The sequence below is a fragment of the Marmota flaviventris genome, chromosome 17 (genome assembly GCF_047511675.1).
Source record: "Marmota flaviventris isolate mMarFla1 chromosome 17, mMarFla1.hap1, whole genome shotgun sequence".
Taxonomy (NCBI): Eukaryota; Metazoa; Chordata; class Mammalia; order Rodentia; family Sciuridae; genus Marmota; species Marmota flaviventris.
Genome location: NC_092514.1, coordinates 59118573 through 59141660, shown reverse-complemented (window position 1 = coordinate 59141660; position 23088 = coordinate 59118573). Strand labels below are relative to the sequence as shown.

General features: G+C 47.2%; 1 protein-coding gene across 9 annotated transcripts; it reads left to right on the top strand.

The window, feature by feature from the left end:
• Window positions 1-7110: 7110 nt before the first annotated feature.
• On the top strand, window positions 7111-22720 carry Cd300lg (CD300 molecule like family member g). Of its 9 annotated transcripts, none has more exons than XM_071603426.1 (9): window positions 7113-7233; window positions 8704-9039; window positions 11936-12037; window positions 12714-12969; window positions 13356-13398; window positions 14098-14239; window positions 16600-16652; window positions 20317-20436; window positions 20942-22720. In XM_071603426.1, the coding sequence occupies exons 1-9, from the start codon at window positions 7191-7193 to the stop codon at window positions 21053-21055; spliced, it is 1209 nt and encodes a 402-aa protein (XP_071459527.1). In that variant the 5' UTR covers window positions 7113-7190; the 3' UTR covers window positions 21056-22720. The 9 variants fall into 9 exon arrangements, with proteins under 9 accessions (XP_071459529.1, XP_071459534.1, XP_071459533.1 ...); XM_071603429.1 differs by having other exon boundaries at window positions 7114-7233; window positions 12885-12969; XM_071603428.1 differs by lacking the exon at window positions 20317-20436 and having other exon boundaries at window positions 7111-7233.
• The last annotated feature ends 368 nt before the right edge of the window (window positions 22721-23088 follow it).

The following is a 23088-nucleotide window of genomic DNA, read 5'->3' as shown; positions in this document are numbered from 1 at the left end:
TTTACAGGGAAAAGAGTTTAGGAAGCATACATTGCAAAAGATAAAATGCCAATAGTCCTTGAAGAAGTGACAGAGAGAATCTGTCATGGATGTGCATGGCTTGGTTTGGCATTTAGTCCAGACACCAAAGGGAACACAAAAATCATTTCAAGACAAGAGATGGGATCAGTCCCGCACCTGCATCAAGAGCTGGAGCATGGTGGTGAGTGCCTGGAATCCCAGCAAGTCAAGAGGATCACAAGTTCAAGGCCAGCCTCAGCAAATTCATGAGATCCTCAACAACTTACCAAGACCCTGTCTCAAAATAAAAAATAAAAGGGATTGGGAACGGAGCTCAGTGGTAGTGTACAGCTGGGCTCAATCCCCAGTACCACACACACACACACAAAAAAAAAAAAAAAAAAAAAAAAAAACCTCTTTCCCTACCCTAAGGCCATGAAGATGGAGATATTCTATACCATATTGCAGAATTTTTATCATTTTGCCTTCTACATTTAGTTCAATAATCCAGCTAAGGCTCCAGTCTCATATGTTTCCTATATGAATAACTAAGTGTCCTAACATGACTTATATATAGTCCTTCTCCCACTACTCTGCTGTACCATGGTTGTCATGTATCAGATGCCTAATCCTTACCACCTCCCTTAGACCAGGGCAAGAGGGGCTGGAGCACAGGTTTTAGCACCTTGAATATTATAAACACACACATAAATTCATTGAGTGCAAGGTGTACTGAACAGGTGTTGCATGCTTATAATCCCAGCAGCCTAGGAGGCTGACACAAGTCAGCCTCAACAGCTTAGTGAGGCCCTAAGCAACTCAGCAAGACCCTGTCTCAAAATGAAATGCAAAAAGTGATGGAGATGTGGCTCTGTGGTTAAGTGCCCCTGAGATCCATCTCCAGTAAAAGAAAGAAAGACAGAAAGAGAGAGAGAGAGAGAGAGAGAGAGAGAGAGAGAGAGAGAGAGAGAGAGAGAGAGAGAGAGAAGAAGAAGAAGAAGAAGAAGAAGAAGAAGAAGAAGAAGAAGAAGAGTGCAAGGTGGGTTTCTTCAGATTTGGAACACTCTCAAAATGACTATTTCATATTGCTTGTGTCACATCCTCTGTCATCTTTTATTCTGCGTCTCCAATAAAATGTATGATGGACATTCTCATTTTATGCCCCATTATCTTGTCAGGTGTGTCTAATCTGTTTGAAACCCATCCACTGGATTATTAATTGTTGGGTTTTTTTCCAGTTATTTTTCAGTTCTGCTGTCATTTTTAGCCTTTCCAATCCCCTGTCAAGGCTTTCAAGCTGGGTTTTTGCTTCCTTGAACCCAGTAAGAACAGCCATGCTGTGGTTCATCCCGATTCCCCTCCCACCCCGGGGCTGGGGATTGAACTCAGGGCCTTGCACATGCTGGACAAGAATTCTACCATTGAGCTACAGCCCCACCCCATCTTCCTGCTATTTTAAATATCTAGAGTCCCCACAGATCTGAATCGTTGCCCACTATCATATTCTTGCTCTAGCACTTGGTCTCCTCATATATTTGGTTATCTGTGGTTATATACACGATAGTATTTTTAAAAATGATTTACAAACAGAACTTGAGGCTTAAGCTGATGCTAATTTCCTTCTGAAAATATTTTCCACTGGTATCTTTCAGGTACCTGAAATTAAGGAGGGGAGGATGCTACCAGACTAGGACCACTTGTAATTCAAGTTCAAAGCTTAAAGTTTTCCCAGGACACCTCTATGACAGGAAGTTGAATAAGAGTCCACAGTGGCCTATTTATTTGCAATTCACCCTTTTCCTAGAATACAGCTCTTTGGGGTCCTAGCTTAATGTGATAAAAATACAGCAGATTCCCCCTTATCCTTGGAAGACTCTAGACTCCTAGCCCATCCCTTTTGCTGCATCATCTGAATCAGTAAATGCTCCTGAGGCTAAAAGCACCTGACATGCTGAGCTCATCTTTCTGGGTTTCTGTCTTCTTGCAGAGCTCGGTCTACTAATCCCTCATGCTCCCTTCAGCTTTATTTTCTTAAAAAATAAACTTTATTTATTTATTTGAACTTTGTATTTTATAATAATCTTAGATCTACAGAAAGTTTGCAAAGATAGTACAGAGAGTTTCCAGATAACCTTCACTTGGCTTCCCCTAATGTGAGCATCTTACATAACCATGTACATTTATGGAAACTAAGAAGTTAACATTGATGCATTACTATTAACCAGACATTGTTAGTATTTCTGTAGTCTTTCCACTAATATTCTTTCTCCTTTCTGGGATCCAATCCAAAGTGCCACATAGCACCTAGCCTCCAGTGTTTCTCAGAGTTTTAAATATACACAGTCATTTCCCAATATCCACAGGGAATTGGTTCTAGGATCCCCCTTGAATACCCAAATCTGTGGCTGTTCAAGTTCCTTACACAAAATGGCATAGTATTTGTGTATAACCTACATCCTCCTGCACACTTTATTTTTTTCTCCTGCATACTTTAAATCATATCTAGATTACTTGTAATACCTGACACTAGGTAGGTGCTATGAAATAGTTGTTGTGCTACATTATTTAGGGAATAATGATAAGAAAAATTCTGAACGTGTCCAGTACAGATGCGACCATCTTGGACTAACTCCATGGTACCTCAACAAAATGCAAAAGGTAAACAATATTCCAACGAGTGCTGGAGGCTGAGGATCCATGAAGTGACCACCCTGATGTTCCCTTCCACGAGGACAGAGCCCTACTAGTGTCATGCTCTTGGTCTCTCTCCAGTGATCCTTCACTGATTTGATTGATGAACTGGGAAGGAAAAACAAGGCAGGTGTTCCCAAGCCCCTTCCCTTCTCTGTCCCCTGGGAGCCAGCCTCCTGCAGCGTGTCTGCATGGCCCGGTCGAGGCTCCCCTTGAGTGTTAGTGGGGTCCAGGGCGAGGTTCTCATCACCACCTGTGACTGGGTAGAGTCCACGTAACTCTGGGGTTCAGAATTAGAAGCCCACTGTCTTACCCCAAGACCTTGGGACTACACACACGACTTACACAAAAGCACACTTGTTTGATGGTGTTTTGAATAATTTTCAGTATAAGAAATTGAACCCAGGGCCTCACGCATGCCAGGCAAGTACTCTATCCCTGAGCCATATCCCAGCCCCTCATACTTATTTGTTCTGTAGATTTGTTCATCACCCAGGGCACTGATTCTCAATCCAGAGCAATCCCCTCACATGGGGACTTTCAACAGTGTCTGGAGACATTTTTTGGGGGGGGCATTTTAATAAATTGGGAAAGAGGGACTACTAACATCTAGTAAATGGAGGCCAAAGAGGCTGTCCAACATCCCACAATGCATAGGACTGCACCACCACAAAGAATTATCTGTCCAAAGTGTCACTAGTACTGAGATCTGAAAACATGAATCTAAGGGCACCAAAATACCATCTTAGACCAACTCAGTCCTAGCAAGTCCAAACCCTAGAGGAGTTGAACCAGGGTGACTATTGAAGACCTAGGAGTTTGGTCTCCTTGGTCTCAGCCATTGCACCTGCAGCCACAGCTGAGCCATTCTTGGGTACATAGAGCCCTCAGTGAGGACACAGAGAGGCTGCTGTGAGCAGTGATGGCAGAGTGCCTCCCAGCACTCAAGGGTGAGACACAGGACATAAGCATCCTCTCCTCTCAGATCCCAAAACCCACCATGGGTCGATCCTCTGGCCACCATCAGCCCAGGGTGTGATCCAGATGCAGTGCCTACAACAGCACCCCACTTACAGCCTCTCCCAATGCTCACTCCACCACCACCCCCCCCCCCCACCAGGAGGAGCTCTTTTAAATGGAACCTCCCAGCCAGCTCCTGGGCTAGGTGTGGGACTGGTAGATTGGAGGGGAAAGATGTTCGAATATACTGGGAAGGTTCAAGGATAACTCAGGTCAGACCCAACTCCCTCTTTATATAAGTAAGTATTTAGTAACACTTCCTGTCCCCTCTTGAAATGACAATCACAAATAAATGCCTCTCCCACAATTTTTTTTAAAGTCATAATATATGCCCAAATCGTACTAGGGAGAAAAAAAATAAAAGGAAAACAATTTATTACCAAATAACACATATTTCAAAATGTTAATGTTCAGGCCCCATGACACTAGGAAACATAATGAAGTGTCAGATGCTTGCCCCTGCTTGTGAGGAATAAATTAGGCTTCAATAAAAGTAGATTAGAGGGGCTGGGAATGTGGCTCAAGCGGTAGCGCGCTCGCCTGGCATGCGTGCGGCCCGGGTTCGATCCTTAGCACCACATACAGACAAAGATGTTGTGTCCGCCAAATACTAAAAAATAAATATTAAAAAAAAAATTCTTTAAAAAAAAGTAGATTAGAAATTATTCTAGGGGCTGGGGATGTGGCTCAAGCGGTAGCGCGCTCGCCTGGCATGCGAGCGGCCCGGGTTCGATCCTCAGCACCACATACAAACAAAGATGTTGTGTCCGCTGAGAACTAAAAAATAAATATTAAAAAAAAAAAAGAAATTATTCTATATAAGGACAAAATAAAGAGCAGAAATATACTATGAGATGCTAGAATAAATATTATTTTAATTCGTGTTATTGTTTTAAACTTCAAAACCTGATTACTCTTTGAAATCTGTACACGTAAAAGGGAATCAAGTTCTGAGCTGAGATCTTCTAACAGGGTTTTCACGACATGATGTCCCTGCTCATTAAATGGCAGCAGGGCTGTCAATCATTGTGAAATCAAAACACTTCCCCCCACATTACCAGAATCACGTGCACACTCCCAGAACCAGAGTAAATGCTTCAAATATTAACTTGCCCTGTGGGTAAAATTCCAACTGTGTAGACGGAAGGAAATATGCCAAAATATTAACAATGGTTTTCTAAGGAAGAAGGGAAATTACAAGAAACATTTCCATTCTTTTTTTTTTTTTTTTTTTCCTCACATCTCTGCATTGTGTAAAAATTTTGCTTGTAACCTGTATGAGCTTTGCAATCAGAAGAAAACCAACAGAGCTCTCTTGGAAAACAATGCGTCAGGGCTCCCTCTAGTGTGCGTGTTTGTTTGATCCTTTCGAGGAGGATTCAAATCTGCGGTGGGGAAAACACTAATTCGCTTTTTCAAGTGCAGAACAACCCAAGCCCACTTGGAGGGGACCAACCCAGCAGGGTGGTTGGGGCAGACTGCTCGGCTCAGCTCCACCTGCGACGCCACCCTGTGGTTAAGGGCGGTACTGCATCTCAGGCAGGGGAGACGCAGAGGAGGGGCAGTGAGTGCGTCCTGCTGCAGAGAACCTGAGTTATGTACCATTGATCACTTGGCAGTGTGGAGAAGTTTACAGAGCCCCAATCTTAGAATAATGGCATATGTATCTCTCTCTCTCTCTCTCTCTCTCTCTCTCTCTCTCTCTCTCTCTCTATATATATATATATATATATATATATATATATATACTCAAAATGAAACTAAAAATAGTGAAATGTTTATGAAAATATAATTGTAATAAACATGCTTCTTTATTAGGCACTTTAATAGCCAGCTCTAGTGGCATGTCTATTAACTTTATTCCCCCAAGCTGTAAGAAGTATACACAGTATTTTGAGATATCGATATCTGCATGTCACGAAGGGCAAAGGTGCGACATCTGCAGTCGAGGGGAGAAATAAAGAATTTCCACGAGCTAATGCCCTTTTCAATGCTTTATTCACTCAAAATTATTCAATACAATTTCACTCTATAGGTTCTTAATCAAAGAATGGCAATCCTTAATGCCGGGCACTACAAACACAATAATTCAGACTGATGAAAGCAATAAACACAACTAATTCAAAGCAAACAAATGCTAAGTTAATTCTAAGCAACGCAAATGCTCTTAATCATGACAGACCTATGACAGACATTCCCGCTGCATGCTAAGCTTAAGTGCTAGATTTAAAGTCGTAAGTCTTAGATCTTAAGTCCAGCACACTCATTCAGACCACAGCGATCAGGTCAGGAACTTATGGAGGCTTCTCCTCAGGTAGAGTTGATGCTGGCTAAGGAGATGGTGGTAAGGAGAAGTCACCTTTCTCACCAGGGTCAGGAGGCTGCTGTGGAGTTTGAGAGCGGGGAGGACCATGCAGAGGATCAGGTAGATGATGAGAAGAGTTGGGATATCAGTCCAAGTCCTCATCAGGCTCTCCGGCATGTGTGCATCAGTATCGGCTGGCTGAATATCTGTTCATTTGTTCCATTATTTATACTAAATTTGGGGGGTTTCTGCACATAGTTTTGGTCCCTATCAGGCGATACAAGGTTTCTCAGTGACATCTTACATTTAGAGAGGACATATGGTCTGCTTGTTTCTGCCCTGATATTACCCTTCTCGCAAATGACATGTGACTTCACCCTGACTTTTATCAGGGTTGTAGAAAGTGACTTGTTTTATCAGACTATGCCCAGTGACATATGGGAGGGCTCTGTGGGCTTGCCCGGTGAGATTGCAGGTTTATTTTACGATGGAGTTTTAAAATGGAGTTGCTTAGGCTAAGGCCATCTTACACTGCAACAACTTGATGGTCTGGGGTCTGCCATTTTTACTGGTTACATTTACAGATACTGCTAACACTACACTCCTAATAGGAGGAAAAGCTAAACGTCACTTAGAGGTTCATGAAGGTCAATATGTAATTTTTTCCTATCCACACACATGGACTCCTTGAATTCTTCTTACGGATCCTTTGAGGTGCATGAATAACAAGTTAGGGCCTGGTGGAGGGGGCTCGAGTTAGAGAAGTGCTTGCTTGCGTGGCTGGGGACCGAACCTCAGGGTTGGTTGGGGGCAGGGTGCGAAGTAAAAAGAAGTTCATGGGGACTGGGGTTGTGGCTCAGCAGTAAAGCACTCGCCTAGCATGCCTAGCACGTGCAAGGCCCTGGGTTCTATCCTCAGCACCACATAAAAATAAACAAATAGAATAAGGGTGTTGTGTCCAACTGCAACTAAAAAAAAAAAAAGTAAATAAAAAATTAAAACAAGAAGTTCAGAGTCGCCTCCTAGACTGGGTGTGCCCAGGGGTGACCCGCATGCCCCTCCCCTCCCTTCCTTATCCTGATGTGGCGCTTCTGCAGGAAGCTAAAGCCCCCGTGTGGTCTGGAAAGGAGCTCACAGTTGCTGTTGTCTGCACAGGAGGTGTCCAGCACTTACCATGCGACCTGTGGTCCTGCTGTGGAGCTGCCTCATGCTCCCAGGTGAGATGGGGTGGGGGAAGTGGGAGGGATGTGGGGCCCATGCCTGAGCTCCCCTCTGAATCAACATCCCCGCCTCAGCCCCTCATGCTCATGTGCACCTCATGCTTCCAGACTTCACCCCAGCCCATGCATCCTCTGCCCCATTGGCCCTCAGAAGAGGCCCGCACTTGCTGTTTCTGAAATTCAAGACGGGGTGCTCCCTGGCGTATGGGTTCCAGCCCCTGTGCAGCTGTGCACCTGAAAGAGGACCTTTACCTTTACATCTTATTTTCCTATTCTATGCAAAGCCTGGAAGCAGACAAGACACCTGTGTCTGGTAGCCCTGTTAAAATCAGAAAATATTAGTCAAAGCCCTGGAAGTTGAAGGATTATCATGCTGCATCGATTCACTGGTCTGCTTTTGTTCTTTGTCTTTTAACACAAAAACCAGGAAGCATCTTATAATGGGTATCAGTGTTCAATTGGCAAAGTCTTCCTGCTCCACTCCAGTACTGGGGATTGAACTGAAGCGCACTCTGGGGAGTTACATCCCAGCCTTTTTTATTTTTATTTTGAGACAGGGTCTCACTAAATCGGTGAGGGTCTCACTAAGTTGCTGGAGTTGGCCTCAAACTTGCAATCCTCCTGCCTCAGCCTCTCCAGGTCTCTGGGATTACACGCATATGCCACTGCAGTGAGAATTAATTAGCACTGTTTTTTCTTAGTGGTGCATAAAATTGTGGTGTGTCTTACATTGCCTCTTACATGCAATGAAGCAGGGCATTATCATCATCTATTAATGAGGAAATTCAGAGAGGTGAAGCAAGTTCCCCAATGTCACATATCTACTAGCCGGCAGTGCTAGGATTCAAACACCCGGCTGGGTGAATCTAGAGTTGGTGACCCCCTCCCCCAGTATTCCAGGTTTAGGGAAAGAGCAACAGCCTTGCACCAAGGTCTCCTAAGGCCAGGAGCGAGCTGGGTCTTACAGGACTATTCCAGAAGGACTGGCTGAGAAAAGTCTTCCTGTCTCGAAGCAAAACAGAAACTTCTGGTATTGATCCTGGTCCCCGAGCCCAGGGTAGTCCCACCTCTACCTCTGTTGTGGTTTTGAAACTAAAAGCTTGTTCCTTGTCCTTGTGGCAATCCAATAATGAGGACAAGGTTTTGAGAAAAGGGAAAAATTTTTTATTGCTTTGCTAACAAAGGAGCACACACAGGGGACTATAAAGGCTCCAAGTGAGCCCTTTCAGGAGTCATTATTCATCTGTAGCCTTTCTTAGATCCGCAGGTGCCAGCTCCAACTCTGGATTCCCTCATTCCTGTGGTCAGTGAGCCACAGACCAGATCCCTCTCCCTGGGACAGGAAGGTGAATCTTGCTTCCCCCCCTCCCGCAGTGGTTAGGGAGGGGGAGAGGAAGGAGAGGAAGGGAAAACATAATAAAATAAACGGAGCAGCAAGCATGAAGTGAACCACTGTTATGGTTTCAGGTTATGAAGCCCTGAAAGGTCCAAAGGACATCAGCGGATTTGAAGGTGACACTGTGTCCCTGAAGTGCACGTACGGGAAAGAAGAGAGGGAGCGCAAGAAGTACTGGTGCAAGCAGATCGGGTTTCTGGTCTCCCGTTGCTCCAGCACCATCTACTCAGGAGAAGACGGCCAAGAGATAACGCAGGGCAGAGTGTCCATCTGCGACAACCCCCAAGAGCTGGCATTCACTGTGACCCTGAGGGATCTCACCCTGCAGGATGCCGGGAAGTACTGGTGTGGGGCCGATAAACTGGGCTTTGATGAGACTTTCCTGGTCTCTCTGACTGTCTTTCCAGGTAACAAACTCCTCTCTTTGCCCAGCCTGGGGAACCAGAAATGCAGAGGGGAAAGAGAAGCCCAGGGGCTGGGCTGTGGCTCAGTGGTACAGGGCTTGCCTTGCACGGGTGAGGCACTGGGTTTGATCCTCAGCACCACATAAAAATAAATAAATAAAATAAAGGTATTGTGTCCAACTACAACTAAAAATATTAAAGAGAGAGAGCCCAGTAGGTCATTAGCAATGGATCCACTTTCCCCATTACAAAAGTGGGGTGCGGTCCATCCTGGAATCAGCCTCATCAGTCACCTGAAGGACTCAGGGACATCATTTTGATCAAGTTCTGAGTTGCAGTGGGGACTCAGCTTTCTGCTCATTGCCTTTCTTCTCTGCCTGAAAGGAGATGGCTATGGACTGGGGACAAGATGGTCATCCCAAAGAATAACAAGACCTTCCCCTCCCCAACCTTCCCCTGGTGTCAGAGATATTCTTGCAGCCTCCTGAGGCTGAGCCAGCCATCGCTGCCTCCCAGACCCAACCCATGGCATCACCTAAGCTGTGGCCATGCTGGTTCCTCCCAGTTTGAGGGCTCAGCTCCCAGCTTGGCCTCCTCTTTCCCAGATCTTCAATTCCAGAGACAGATGCTAGGTGTGCCTGGGAACCAGCCCTGGGTCAGATGCCTGAAAGAGGGACTCTTTGAGCTTGAGGACATTAGGGAGCCGTGGCTGGAGCCATAGATATGGAGCACCTCTCTCAGGGCCAAGAATCTCACCTGGAGCTGCTGGTCAAAGAGAAAAGAAGCCAGAGAGGGCTCAGGGCCACGGGCAGCCCCGGTGTGCTGCTGGTCAGAGGGGGCAAGGTAGGTCTTTGAACCCCCACTTAAAGGATGGGAGACCGAGGCTCCAAGAGACTCAATGATTTGATCTCTCTAAGAGACCAAAGCCTCATGGCAGGAAGTGGTATAGCTATGGTTCAAATGCAGTTCATGGTGGGCTTTTGTTCTGTTCATTTCCTCTCATGGGCCCATATCTGGGCCTAGATCTCTGTTGCCCATGGGTCTCTGTTTTAATTTAGGAAAATCAGCTCACTGAATAATAGCAGCAGCTTTGAAACTACATTAATAAGGATTGGGGGTGTACTCACCTAGCATGCATAAGGCCCTGGGTTCAATCCCCAGCACTGCAGAAAACACACACACACAAACACACACACACACAATCTGTTTTCTGTTATTTACAAGAATCTCTGATCTCTTTGAATTCTTGTCAGTATTCAGACCTCATTTTTTTTATAACTTTATTTATTTATTGTTTTTATGTGATACTGAGGATCAAACCCAGTGTCTCACCAATGCTAGGCAGGCACTCTACCACTGAGCCACAACCCCCTCAGACCTCATTTTTACCTAGTTGTGATTAAGTTCACCTATTTTTGAGGCTCTCGTGTGTTTGCTACTTTTCCTCACTCATAGTTACTTCTCTGTGTATAATGTATGCATTATTGTATTATCTTCCTGTGTCAGACCTTGTTGGCCTCCCTCTGGTGACAGTTGGGATACTGAAAATGAAGAGGGCCTATAACAGTGTGTGCTGGTAGATGTTTAACAGCAGGCTGAGGACACTCTGAGTTATAGTGTTTGCCAATTTCTGTGGTATAAATGGTCCTGCTCTGGCCAGTTTCTGTCTACCATGTTTAGCAGCCAGCTTACAAAATTCCCCAAAAGTTAACAATCAGTTTCCAAAGCCAATGAGAGACATCTTCTTATTGAATATGATGGAATATTTAGCAGAATTTCTAGAAAGATCCAAATAAGACAAGTGCACTCACTGTCATTTCTTTCATTCATCATTGCCTGGAGGCTCTAGGCAATAGAATGTGACAAGAGAGAGAATTATAAATATGAAAAGCAAAAGATAAATACTCTTTATTTACAGAAGATTTTGTTATCTACTTAGAAAAATCCGAGAATAAAGTAACCTAGTATTAGAATAAAGACAGGCAGAGAAAGAGGGAGATTCCCAGCTGGTCATAGTCAGAAAGGACCGGTGAGCCACTGATGGACATAGGGGAGCTTAGCAGCTCCTGGGGTACTGGGCACTGAGGATAGGATTTTGCCCTCACGGGTCCCAGCCTAGTAGGGAGACCCATTTGGAATAATTGCAGGGTAATTATTAGCTTCCCTGAAGGTGCCTCCCCTGGAGGGTACTGCCAGTACCCAAAGGAAAAGGGGATTTGCCCCTCCATATTGAGCAGGAGCTGACCTTTGATCTGGTGCTGGAGGACATAAAGAAGTGTGTTAGGCAGGGATGGAAAGGAAAGGCATCACACACACAGAGGAACGGCGTGTGGAAGGCACAGCAGCAAGCAGGAGGCTTATGCATTCAGGAATAGAGGGCAGCTCTGTGTGGCTGGGGCACTGGTGATTTAAAGACTTGAGTTTAAAAGGCCTTAAAAGACATGCTACAATGCTGGGCACAGGGGTACACACCTGTAATCTCAGTGACTCAGGAAGCTGAGTCAGGAGGATCGTGAGTTTAAAGCCAGTCTCAGCAACTTAGCAAAGTCCTAAGCAACTTAGTGAGACCCTGTCTCTATATAAAGTATAAAACAAGGGGACGGGGATGTGGCTCAGTGGTTAAGCAATCCCCAGTACCAAAAAAAAAAAAAAGAAAGAAAGAAAAAGTCATGCTAAAGCAGCAGGCTAATGGGCAGCTGAGAGGCAAGAGAGATGAAGTCTAAGCTAAACTGGGGCAGCAGGGACTGCAGGAGGGAAAGACACCAGGACCTGGTTCCAATTGGCTGAGATGAGAAGAGGGTGTGGCTCTGCGCCTGCCAAGATGCTGCCAGATGCTCCCAGGAAAGGTGAAAGGGTTGGTTGGACCCTTCTCTGAGAACAGCCTCTCCCTCTCCTCTAGGACCCTGCTGCCCCCCTTCCCCAACTCTCTTCTTGCAGCCTCTGTCTACAGCAAGCCTGCAGCCCCAGGCAAAAGCCCGGCAAACCCAGCCCCCAGCACTGAGTGAGTGAGCGGCTTCCCTCCTCCACCTCTATCTCAGGAACTCTCCAGTGAGTGTCCACCTGGTGCCAGAAGCTGTGTTTTATCACCATCCAGGTGCCCCCAACAAGCCTGGGAGCCAGATTGTCCAGCTGAGAAACTAGAGGCTCAGGGGGTTAGATCACTTGCTTAAGGTGGCATGGGAGTTAACAGAGCCAGGAAGTGGCCACATCCTGACCCCAAAGGTCATTCTCTGTCTGCTTCATCTGTGGAGTGGAGGGTGAGCCAGAAAGGCCCGGCCTTTGGCCCTGACCACTGAACTCATCCCTGCCACACTGCCCTGCTGGCCTCCGGCTGTTGAAGGAGGTCAGGACCTTACAGGTGGCAGGAGCATGTGATGGTGATAGGAGAACTTGCCAGTCCAGTGAGGGAGGAGGTGACAGTCGGCCATGACTGCTAGGGGACAGGAGCAGGAAGGTACCAATGGAGTGATGCTGGACTAGGTCATGGCAGTGGGGACAGGGGTGCCTGATATATTGTCTGCTTACTCAAAATCGCCTCATCTAGACCTCTTCTTGCTGAGGAAATGCTCTGAGAAATTGGTCCCAGGGAGGTTAGGGTTCAGGGGTCAAGGGTCAGTCAGGGAGATTGGGATTCAAGGGTCAGGGAAGGTGCTGAGGCATTGCTTTTGAACTTGTAGCTCCTCCTGATCTCCACCTGGCAGTCACCACAGCCAAGCAGGGGAAGACAGGGACTGAGGCCTCTCCCGTCACAGGGACAGTCCCGTGGCAGCATGCAGGAACGTCCACACACACAGGAACCTCTCCGTATGCAGGAACCTCTGCTCACACAGCGACCTCTCCTCATGCAGGGAGCTCCCGCCCACCCATGCCGCTGGACTCCACCCTGGCAGAGGACACCAGTCCTGTCCCCATCAGCCACAGCTCCAGGTCCAGGTGAGTCCAGGTGGCCAAGGTCACCCTTCAGGCCATCACTAAATCATAAGACACCTTTGAGCCAATAAGCCCCTAACACTCTTTCTTCCAAACCAATGTCTCCTGTTGTCATGGCCATATCCTGTGGCACAAGACAGACTTCAGCCCCTATCTGCCCCGCATGGGGGCTTTTAGCCTGAGCAGTGCATGTCTTGCAGTGCAGGATCCCACAGCCCTGCTGCCCTGAACACACCGGCCCACCCGAGGTGATGAGTTTGCCCTAGCCCCAGTCCCCACCTCTCCACCGGCCTCACAGTGGGTCACCCCAGATGAGTAGTTTTTGCCTGAGCCCTATGCAGTGCATGACAGTATGGAACCCTCCACCCTAATTTTTTTTCTTTACCCAGATGGAGTCCCAGCCTGAAGAAAGGGTTCTGGGCTTATACCCAAGTGCGTATGCATTCGGTTCCTGACTTGTAGGTCACTGCTAGCAGGTTCAGACTCACATGCAAGTGTCTTATGGGGTTGACAGCAGGGACTAAGGGTCCTTTCCAGCCCAGACAGGGCATAGATGATGGGGTAACTAGATGCTGTGATCCCTGGCACACTCTAACCTCTTGGAGACAAGGGACCTAGAGTCAGAATCAGAATTCCCTGTTGCCTAGTATGTTGGTGCCAGACGTGGGCCATGAGAACTTTCCCACATGCCCTGTGTGATTTAGCGAGTCACTTAACTAGCAAGTCATTTTCTTCAATGTGAAATTAGGCTGTTCCTACCAAATGACATGGGATGAATTTAACAGCTGACATGGTGCATGGTGTGTGTGTGTGCATGTGTGTGTGTGAGTGTGTGTGTGTATACACATCCCAACTGATCTTCATGAGAGCCATTTGACAAAGGTGGAAATTGATACTCTGGGAGGTTAAGTCACTTGCTCAAGGTCACCCTTCTAGAAATTGGCAGAGCCAGGGTTTGAACCCAGGCAGCCCAGCTTCAGGATCTGAGCTAATTAAATAATGTCCGTAGAGAGCCAATGGCATCAAATGCTCTGCCAGTCTTTGTCACATTGAATTAGATTTCACACTAGGAGTTGATTTTCCCAGCCTCCACATGGGCCCCAAGGATACAGATACCTTCTCTGGTGACAGCCACCAGGCTCCATGCATCTCGCCCCCAGGGTGTCCATCCCAATGGTCCGAATATTGGCCCCGGTTCTGGTGCTCTTGTCCCTTCTGCTGGCTGCAGGCCTGATTGCCTCTGGGAGCCTCTTACTCCGGTGGAGAAAGAAAGGTGAGCAAGGGCAAGTGGGTGGGAGGCTCATAGCCAGGGACCTCACTGAGACCTGCAGTCCCTCACCCACCCTGGGAAGACTTGTGGATTAGTGTGTCTGTCTGGGATATGGGATCCAGAACCCAGATGTTACTTTCTGGAAACTGTAAGGCAGTCAGCAACAGAAAGAAGCAATTTAAATGGGGAGTGGGAGGAGAAGGGGGTTCTGGCCAAGCTCATCAATCACTTCTCTCCCTTTTGATCCAGCAAATCCATGTCCAGCTCCCCATATGGGAACTGACCGGGGTGGGGTGCAAGACTGAGCACTTGAACCTGAACAGGACAGACATTGCGTCCTGAGATGGACCGCCACTGCACCTCTAGAGGTGCTCAGTTCCTTTCATAGGCTTAAGTTTAAATCCTAGTTCAGCCACTTATTCGCTCCATGACCTTAGGCAAGAAACTAAATGCCCTGAGCCTCAGTTTCCTCAAATGACAGATATATGTCAAATAGAAACAGAATATAAGCCACCTATATAATTTAAAATTACATGGAAAAAAGTAAAGAAACTAGTGAAGTTAATTTTATTTTATTTTTTTTATTTTTTTAAATATTTTTATTAGTTATTGATGGACCTTTATTTATTTATTTGTTTGTATGTGGTGCTGAGAATCGAACCCAGGGCCTCGCACGTGTAAGGTGAGCCCTCTACCACTGAGCCACAACCCCAGCCCGAAGTTAATTTTAATAATATAGTTTATGTAACAGTCAGTTCAACAAGAAATCAATATAAAAATACTAATGAAAGGTTTGATGGCTCACACCTATAGTCCCAGGTACTTGGGAGGCTGAGGCAGGAGGATCTCAAGTTTGAGACCAACCTGGACAACATAGCAAGACATTCATTTTGTCATATTTTTTTCTTGAAACCTGGTATGATTTGAAGTAGTCATGGTCTGGTGCTCAATGGCCATGTGTGGCTTATGGCTCCTGCTTCCCATGCGGGATGATACAGATCAAGAGGATTAAGTGAAATAAAACTAATAAGAGCTACAGATGCTATCCCGCAGTTTATAATGCTGTAATCATCTCAGTACTGTGGAGTACCCCCATTTTACAGGGAGGAAAACTGAGGCACAGGATGATTAAGCAGCTTGCCCTATTGTTTGAGAGCTAGAAAGTGATGGAGCCAGGAAGATATCTGCAATGGCATCCCAAAGAAAGAGGCCCTGGGAGTGTCCTGGGCCTGCTTGCTATCTCCTGCATGACCTTCAGGATGAAATGGCAATTTTGTCAATATTCCCAGATCCTTCAGAGATGTCTGGGAGGGAACATACAGGATCAGACTATTCCTGGTCACAACCTCAGAGCCACTTAGCACCTTACCTCTCCAAGTCCCCAGCTAGCAGCCCTGGCATTCTCTGGTACCTGCTAGAACAGAGTTTCGGGCCCAGCCCCACCCTACTGAATTAGAATCTGCATTTTAAGAAAATTTCTGGGGGGGGTTCTTGTGTTAGTCAGCCTTCCGTCACTATAACAGAAACCTGAGATAATCAACTTATAAAGAGAAAAGGTTTATTTTGGCTCACAGTTTTAGAGGCTTTAGTCCATGATCAGTTGACCCTCTTCCTTTGGTCCAGTGACAAGGCAGCACACCATGGCAGGAACAAGGGTCACCTTGTTACTAATTACCTTGTAGACAAGAAGTGAAAGACAATGAGGGCACACCTCCAATGACATAAATATTCCTACTAGGCCCCAACCCATTTTTTTTTCTTTCAGTAAAGGGGATTAAACCCAGGAGCTCACACGTGCTAGATTCACACACTACCACTGAGCTGCATCCCAAGCCCTTTTCATTTTACTTTTTTTTTTTTTTTTTCTTTTGAGGCAGGCAGAGTCTCACTAAGTGAGCTATACTGGCCCTGAACTTGGGATCCTCCCGCCTCAGCCTCCCATTAGCCAGGACTACAGGATGTGCCACTGCACCTGATTTAGGCTCTATCTCTTAAAGGTTTCCCCATAGCACCAAGCTGGGGACCAGTCCTTCAATACATGATCTTTTGAGGGACACTAAAGACCCAAGCTATAGCAGCCTTATGCACATGGAAGTTTTGAGAAGCAATGACCTTGGCTCATAGATTAATTTCCCAGTTACTTCCTGGCCCACACAAAGAGATCTCCATTTACTAACTCCAAAAGGAGACTCATTCCCAAGGGACTGAGCTGCACGGGACTTCCTGTTCCCCACCCACCTGACAGATTCTTACAGAAAGTCCCTGCTCCCAAGTGTGAGGGTTTAGTGCTTTTTCTGATAGCAGCTGCAGGCTCTTCCTGACTGGTCCTGGCTTCAAGATAATGCCTTTCACATCTCTTTCAGCTCAGCTGGCCCTGGAGACCCAAAAGAATGAGAAGGTCCATCTCCCAACCCTGGTAAGGACAGAGGCAGACAAAAGTACCAGCTGGGATTCCTTTGGGGCTGGAGATCTGCTGGGCTCTGCCCACCTCTGTCTTCCTCCTGACCCCAGAGGCAGGGCTTGCTCTCTAATCCTTGTGAGCCCCGAGATCAACCCTTCAGGATATGATCTGGACAGAGTGCCCATTATCACCCCTGATTTCCTACCAGGTGCCAGGCAGAGGGGTACAAGGATCCACTAGAATGTGTCTCCCCCAGGCCCTATACCCTGTTCTCATCACCTTTTCAGAATCAGAGGACATCAGAACTGGGTCCCAGGCTTCCTCCCCATCCTTCCCTTTTTGCACTGGGGATTGAACCCAGGGGTGTTTTCTTTCTTTCTTTTTCTTTTTCTTTGTTTTTGTTTTTAGGTATATATGAAACTAGAGTATATTTTGACATACCCAAGGGTGTTTTACCACTGAGCTACATCCCCAGTCCTTTTCTTTTTTTTTGAGACAGGGTCTCACCATGTTGTTTAGGACCTCCCTAGGTTGCTGAGGCTGGCCTCAAATTTGTAATCCTCCTGCCTCAGCCTCCTGAGTCACTGGGATTACAGGCATGCACCACTGAGCCTGGCTAATCCAGTTTTTCTCTAAATCCAACGCAAATCCCATTTTACCCGTTAGTACCTAGGGGTGAGAGAGCTCTTAGAAATGCACTGTCCAGGCCTGTGCTAATCCCTCTAGGGCTGGGTCCAGCACACCAGAGTGTGGCAATTACAGACTCTAGTGTGCTTTTGCAAAAAAAAAAAAAAAGAAAAAAAGAAACTGAGGCCCTGAGAGGGCGAAGATGTTGCCCAAGGTCACACAGAAGACCACGACACAGTGGAGAACAGGACCCAGATCTCTCAATTCCCATCCCTCCTCTTTCCAGAGTTACCTGATGTCTTCTCCGAACCTTCCTTGGCTCTGAGACCAAGGTAGCATAACTGTCCTGGGACCCAGGCTGAGGGTGATGCTCTGGGGACCAGGAGGCAGATGGAATGGGGGTCCCATTCCCATCTTCCTGGAGAGGGGAACCTGCCCTGAGGGTACTGCTCCAGGACCCTTCACCAACTTCTGTGGGGTGGGACAGTGCCCTAACAGGACAATGTTATTATTGGGAGGGGGTACAGAATCGGTCCAGGAAACCGGAACCCCACCTGCCTCACGCTGGGTCACCAACCCCCCTCCAGTTGTTTACTGAGGCACCTCCAATTTGGATTCCCTCAGACTCAGGGCAGGAAAGGGGGCTCCTAATCCCTTCTTTCCTGGCGCCAATGAGGACAAAAGACTCAGGCCCGACCCCCCCAGGAAAGGGCTGGGCAGGAATGGCTTAGGAAGCAGCTGCTGTTGTCTCAGGAAGTTGGACAAGGCCAAAGGTGAAGAGGGGAGTGAGGGGAGAGTCTTGAAGAACAGCCTCCCTTCACAGACCCGCCTCTGGCCTGCCCTCAGCACCCAGGCCTCAGCTCTCCATCAGGCACCAGGGTGTGCGGACTGACATGTGTACCCAGCACCACACTTTCCCTGCCTTTGAGCCAACTTGCACGTCTGTCTTCTTGTCTGAGGCATCTGTCTGGCCCAGATGATGTGGCCCCAGGACAGAGCCCAGGACCGGTAGGCAGAGGAGCTCTGAGGGATGGCATTAGCCCAAAAAAGACTGGCCAGACACAAACTTCACAGATCAGCTCTTTATTCAGGAACAAAGTTTCATGCAGGATGGGGGTGGGGAGGGGAGCAGTAATGGGGTGACACCTCTGGACCCACTGTCTGGGTGGAAAATGAGCCACTGAACAAAGGAGGGGATTGGGCTTACATAGGTTATAAGAGAGGTGACTTAATTAATGAGCGTGTCAGCTGTGGCACTCAGGAATTTGGGGTCTGTTTTACTGGGCAAAATGGGAGGGAGTCTGTGGTCGGAGGTCAGTCTCTGGGATTTATCTTACTGGGCCGGATGGAGGGCCAGGGGTCAGTGGTTGGTATCTGGAAAGGAATTGTTTAGGCAGGGACTATGCTTTGGCCTGTTCCCAGGGTCTTCCTTTCTAGGTCTGATGGACATCTCTCCCCAGGGTTGGTTTTATCACCAGGAAAGAATGTGCTGGGAAAGGATCAGTGCTCTCAGTGTATGGCTTTCCTTCTTCCTCCCCTTTCCCCAGGTCTCAGTATTTGGGGGGTTTGTCATTTTCTATATCTAAGTAGGTGGCTCCTTGTTGGGAGGAGGATGGAAACAGAGGCCAGGGGAGGGCTTTCTCTACCTTTTGGATTCTCTGGGATTTTGAAAACATTGAGGGGTTTTCCTTGCCCACATTCAGGTCAAAGAGGGAAGGAGACATTTTACTTTTCCTGCAAGAGAGCCCAAGGGGCTTGAAAAATCAGAGGGAAGTGTTAGGGTCACACTAGCGTTTTCCCTCCCCAAGGAGATGTTGCTAGAGATTGTCATCCCTCCTTTCATTCATTTAATCTTTTATTGAACTGTGTCACCGGCTTTACATCCTTGAATCCTCATCATTCCTACATAAGGTGGCTGTCATTATTTCCCTCACTTTACCAGCAAAGAAAAGGAGGTTCAGAGAGGGTAACGACTTGCCTGCAGCTGTCCAGCCTGAAAGAGACAGAACAGGAAAACTACCTGAGGACTCTGGGCTGGCTGCAAAGCTCTGCACTTCTTGCACCCTCCATGTTGAAGTACAAGGGGTTGGAAGAAAGGAGCCAAGTCCATGGCCCAAGACTGGTCTCCCAGACTGCTGAGAAAGACCCACCCTTGGTCCCTCAGTGTGGGATGGCTACAGACAAAATGTCTCCTGTGCCATTTGTTACCCAATGAAACTTGAAGGTGTCTAGCTTTGCTCTCTCTAGGCATTACAAAGAACATGTAGCCGGCTTATTCTTTCTGCTTTAAAGGATAGGAATAACATAATAAAACACACCAAAAATTCCAAAAATTCTCATTTGTTGGGTGATAAGATACTATGTGAATAGTTATTTTATCTCTGCAGGGAAAAAGTTTTTGTTGTTATTTGTTTTTTCCCACACTGGGGTTTGAACTCAGGGATGCTTTACCATCCCTATATCTGTTTATCTATCTATTTATTTATTTATTTAATGGTACTGGGGATTGAACCCAGGGGCACTTAACCACTGATCCACATCCCCAGCACTTTTTATTTTTTTTATTTTGAGACAGGGTCTCACTAAGTTGCTTAGGGCCTTGCTAAGTTGCTAAGGCTGGCTTTGAACTTGCAAATCCTCCTTCCTCGACCTCAAGAGATACTGAGATTACAGATGTTCACCATGGTGCCTGGCCATTATTTTTAATTTTGAGACAGGATCTCACTAATTTGCCCAAGCTGGGCTCCAACTTTCGATCCTCCTCTCTCAGCCTCCTGAGTAGCTGGGATTGCATGTGTGAACCAGTGTGCCCAATAAAGGAAAAAATTCTTACTCCTCTTTTACAGTCGAGGAAAACTGAGCTTTGGAGAGTTAGCTAGCTTGTCCCAGGGCACCCTGAGGTGTAGGAATTGGCAGAGCCTCTGCGGAGCTAAGTGTTCTTCCCTACCCCTCCCTGCCACCCCCACCCCATCCTGTGCTAGTTCCCCTCCTCCTGGCTCCTGGACCATCCCTCTGCCAAGAATAGGCTGTTCTGACCAAGTCTCTCTCACAGCCCCTGGGGAACAGCTGGGTCCCTGAAGAAGCTGTGATCAACCTGTCAGGACCCACTGAGCCTCTCACCAGCCCCGAATCCTCTGCCAGCCCCTACAAGGAGACCCTGTGCCTAAACCAGGTGTGTACTGAAGGGCTCCGAGTCTAGAGCCACATTGTCTGACACCACTCTCTCTGTCAGGGGAGGGACAGGGAGAGCTTTTTCCTCAGCCTCCTCTCCTCGAAGACCACACTCTCCCATTCACCCACCCACCCTATCTAAGGCCATTTCTTCTGGGAAGTCAGGGCACTTGCCCTCATGTCCTCATTTTCCCTGTCCAGAAAATTCTTTCATAGCTTGTTGGGAGTCATCCTTAAGAGCTCTAGGTTGGCAGGATTCTCACTCCTGTGGCCTGGACCTGGCCTGAGGCCATGAGGATGCTCTCTGGAGGAGGATGGCAGGGGGTGCAGAGGAGGCAGGAATCAAAGCCTGGAGTCTCTGGAGAGAATCTGTGGGTCCTCCTGCTCCTGCAGATGGACAGAGACCCCGATCGTGTAGAAAAGGCTGGGCTGAACACAGCAGCTGCCTGGAGACCCCTCACCCCACTCCCAGGCTCTGCTTTTCAACCCTACTCTTGTCTTTTCAGACTACAGAGGAACCGGAAGCCCCTTCCCTGGACCCCACGGAAAGCACAATCCCAGAGCCTCTGCCCCTGATGTCTGAGGAGGAGCTGGGTTTCTCCAAGTTCATCTCAGTGTAACTGTAGAAGGCTCTCCTGGCCAGGCCGATGGTGAAACTGAATGGCTGGATTTGCACTAACTCTCATGAGCTTTCTGCCATAACCTCAGAGTCCATCTGCCCACACTCCAGGACTCAGCCCCCCTCCCCAGGCTCCCTTCCTACGTGTCCCAGCATGACTTAGAAGTGTTTGTCAGCCATGGACAAGGCTGGGACCTCCCCAGCATGTTCGCATCGCTGGGCAGGACACACAGCTGTGGACCCTCATCTGGGTCAAGCAGGGCTCAGCAGATCTGGGCTGAGTTTGTATCCACTCCAGCAAATCCCAACCACCACCCCCATCCCCCACACTGCCTTCTCCTCCCTCAAATTCTCCTCCATCAGCTGCTGAGAGGAGGGAACATTCTAGGTTTGAGCCCTGATTTCAGTTTCTCAAAGCATGCTGTGAATCCCCTGTAGCTCAGCCCTTCAGTAAGCTAATTCAAATGTGATTCCTGGGCCCCTAGGAGACCCACCGGAAACCATCCCCAAGGCCGGGCTAACAAGTGCCCTGACAATTCTTATACTTGAGTGCGAAGGCCCAGTGGGCCTGATATCCTCAGACCCTTGAGAGTCTGTATTTAGTGCCTGGGGTCTCCTACATGTTCCCTACAGGAGCTACTGACACCATGACCCAAGGTGGGGGGGGGAGGGGGAAGGGGTTCTTGCGACTTTCCCAAGTCCCAAATTCCCTTCCTGGGTCAAGTGCACATTGGAAACATTCAACCCAGAACTGTCAGGGAGGGACCACCTTTCCATTCTCCCTACCTAGCCTTGTATTCCTGCCTTTGGAAGATGCTAGAGAAAAACTTGACTCCTTTCTTTTCTAGAAAGGTTTAATATTCCATGGGTGGTAGCCAAGAGAGGAGCAGAAAACCAGAATGCAAGTGGGCATCTTTTAGATAAAAGGGAGGAGGAAGGGAACGGGATAGGAGCTTGAGGATGACCCTGAGTCCAGCACCCTGAAGAAGCGGGAGGCAGCTGCAGTAGCAAAACATTTTTCTTTTTAAAAAATGAGATGTAAAAATGAGATGCCTGTAATCCCTGCTGCTCCAGAGCCTGAGACAGGAGACTCATCAGTTCAAAGCCAGCCTCAGCAATAAGGAGGTGCTAAGCAACTCAGTGAGACCCTGTCTCTGAATAAAATGCAAAATAGGGCTGGGATGTGGCTCAGTATGAGTGCCCCTGAGTTCAATCCCTGGTACCAAACAAACAAACAAACAAAATGAGATGAGAATGCTAAAAAAAAAAAAAAAAAAAAAAAAGTGGGGGTGGTGGGGGTGGGGGTTGGCCAAAGAAGAAAGAAAAAAGACACCCATAATCTCGCCACTACCTGAAGATGATCCTGATTTCCCCTTGAGGATGTTGAATTCCCCTCTCCTCTCTTTTCTTCTATATAATTTGCTGCTGTTTTTTTAGCAGAGTATTTATCCTGCACATACAACTTTGCATCCTGCTTTTCCCACTTAATTATTATACCATGAGCATTTCTCCAAGTTTGTATAAACCTTTTATAAAATGTTTTTCAGCTGCATAATATTTCATTGTATTGGTGTGCCTTGATTTATTTAACTGATTATCACTAGCTATTTAATTTGCTTCTGTTCTTACCATAACCAATAAAAGCATAATGATTCTTTGCCCAGCGCTTTGTCTCCACTTGGAGATCTCTTTAAGATGGATTTGCATATATAGAAGTGCCAGGTCAGAGGGAGAGAATGTCTCTCTATTTTATTTTTATTTTTAATGTATTTTTCTTCATTTTAGTGTGTGTGTGAGTGTGTGTGTGTGTGTGTGTGTGTGTGTTACTGGGGATCCAACCCAGAGCCTCTAGGCAAGCATGTGTTCTATCTGCCAGCCCTTTTTAAAATTTTATTTTGAGATTAGGGTCTCGATAAATTGCAAAAACTGATCCTTCTGCCTCAGCCCCCTGAGTTGCTGGGATTACAGGCACAGGTCCCAGCACCCCCCCCCACCCCACCCCCATTTATTTCTTTAAAAAAAACACCTTAACAC

Coding starts and splice junctions, on each gene's coding strand:
- Cd300lg (XM_071603426.1), top strand. CDS start 7,191: ATGCGACCTGTGGTCCTGCTGTGGAGCTGCCTCATGCTCCCAG. Junction 13,399..14,097: donor GGTTCTGGGCTTATACCCAA/GTGCGTATGCAT, acceptor CTCTGGTGACAG/CCACCAGGCTCCATGCATCT. Junction 14,240..16,599: donor ACTCCGGTGGAGAAAGAAAG/GTGAGCAAGGGC, acceptor CATCTCTTTCAG/CTCAGCTGGCCCTGGAGACC.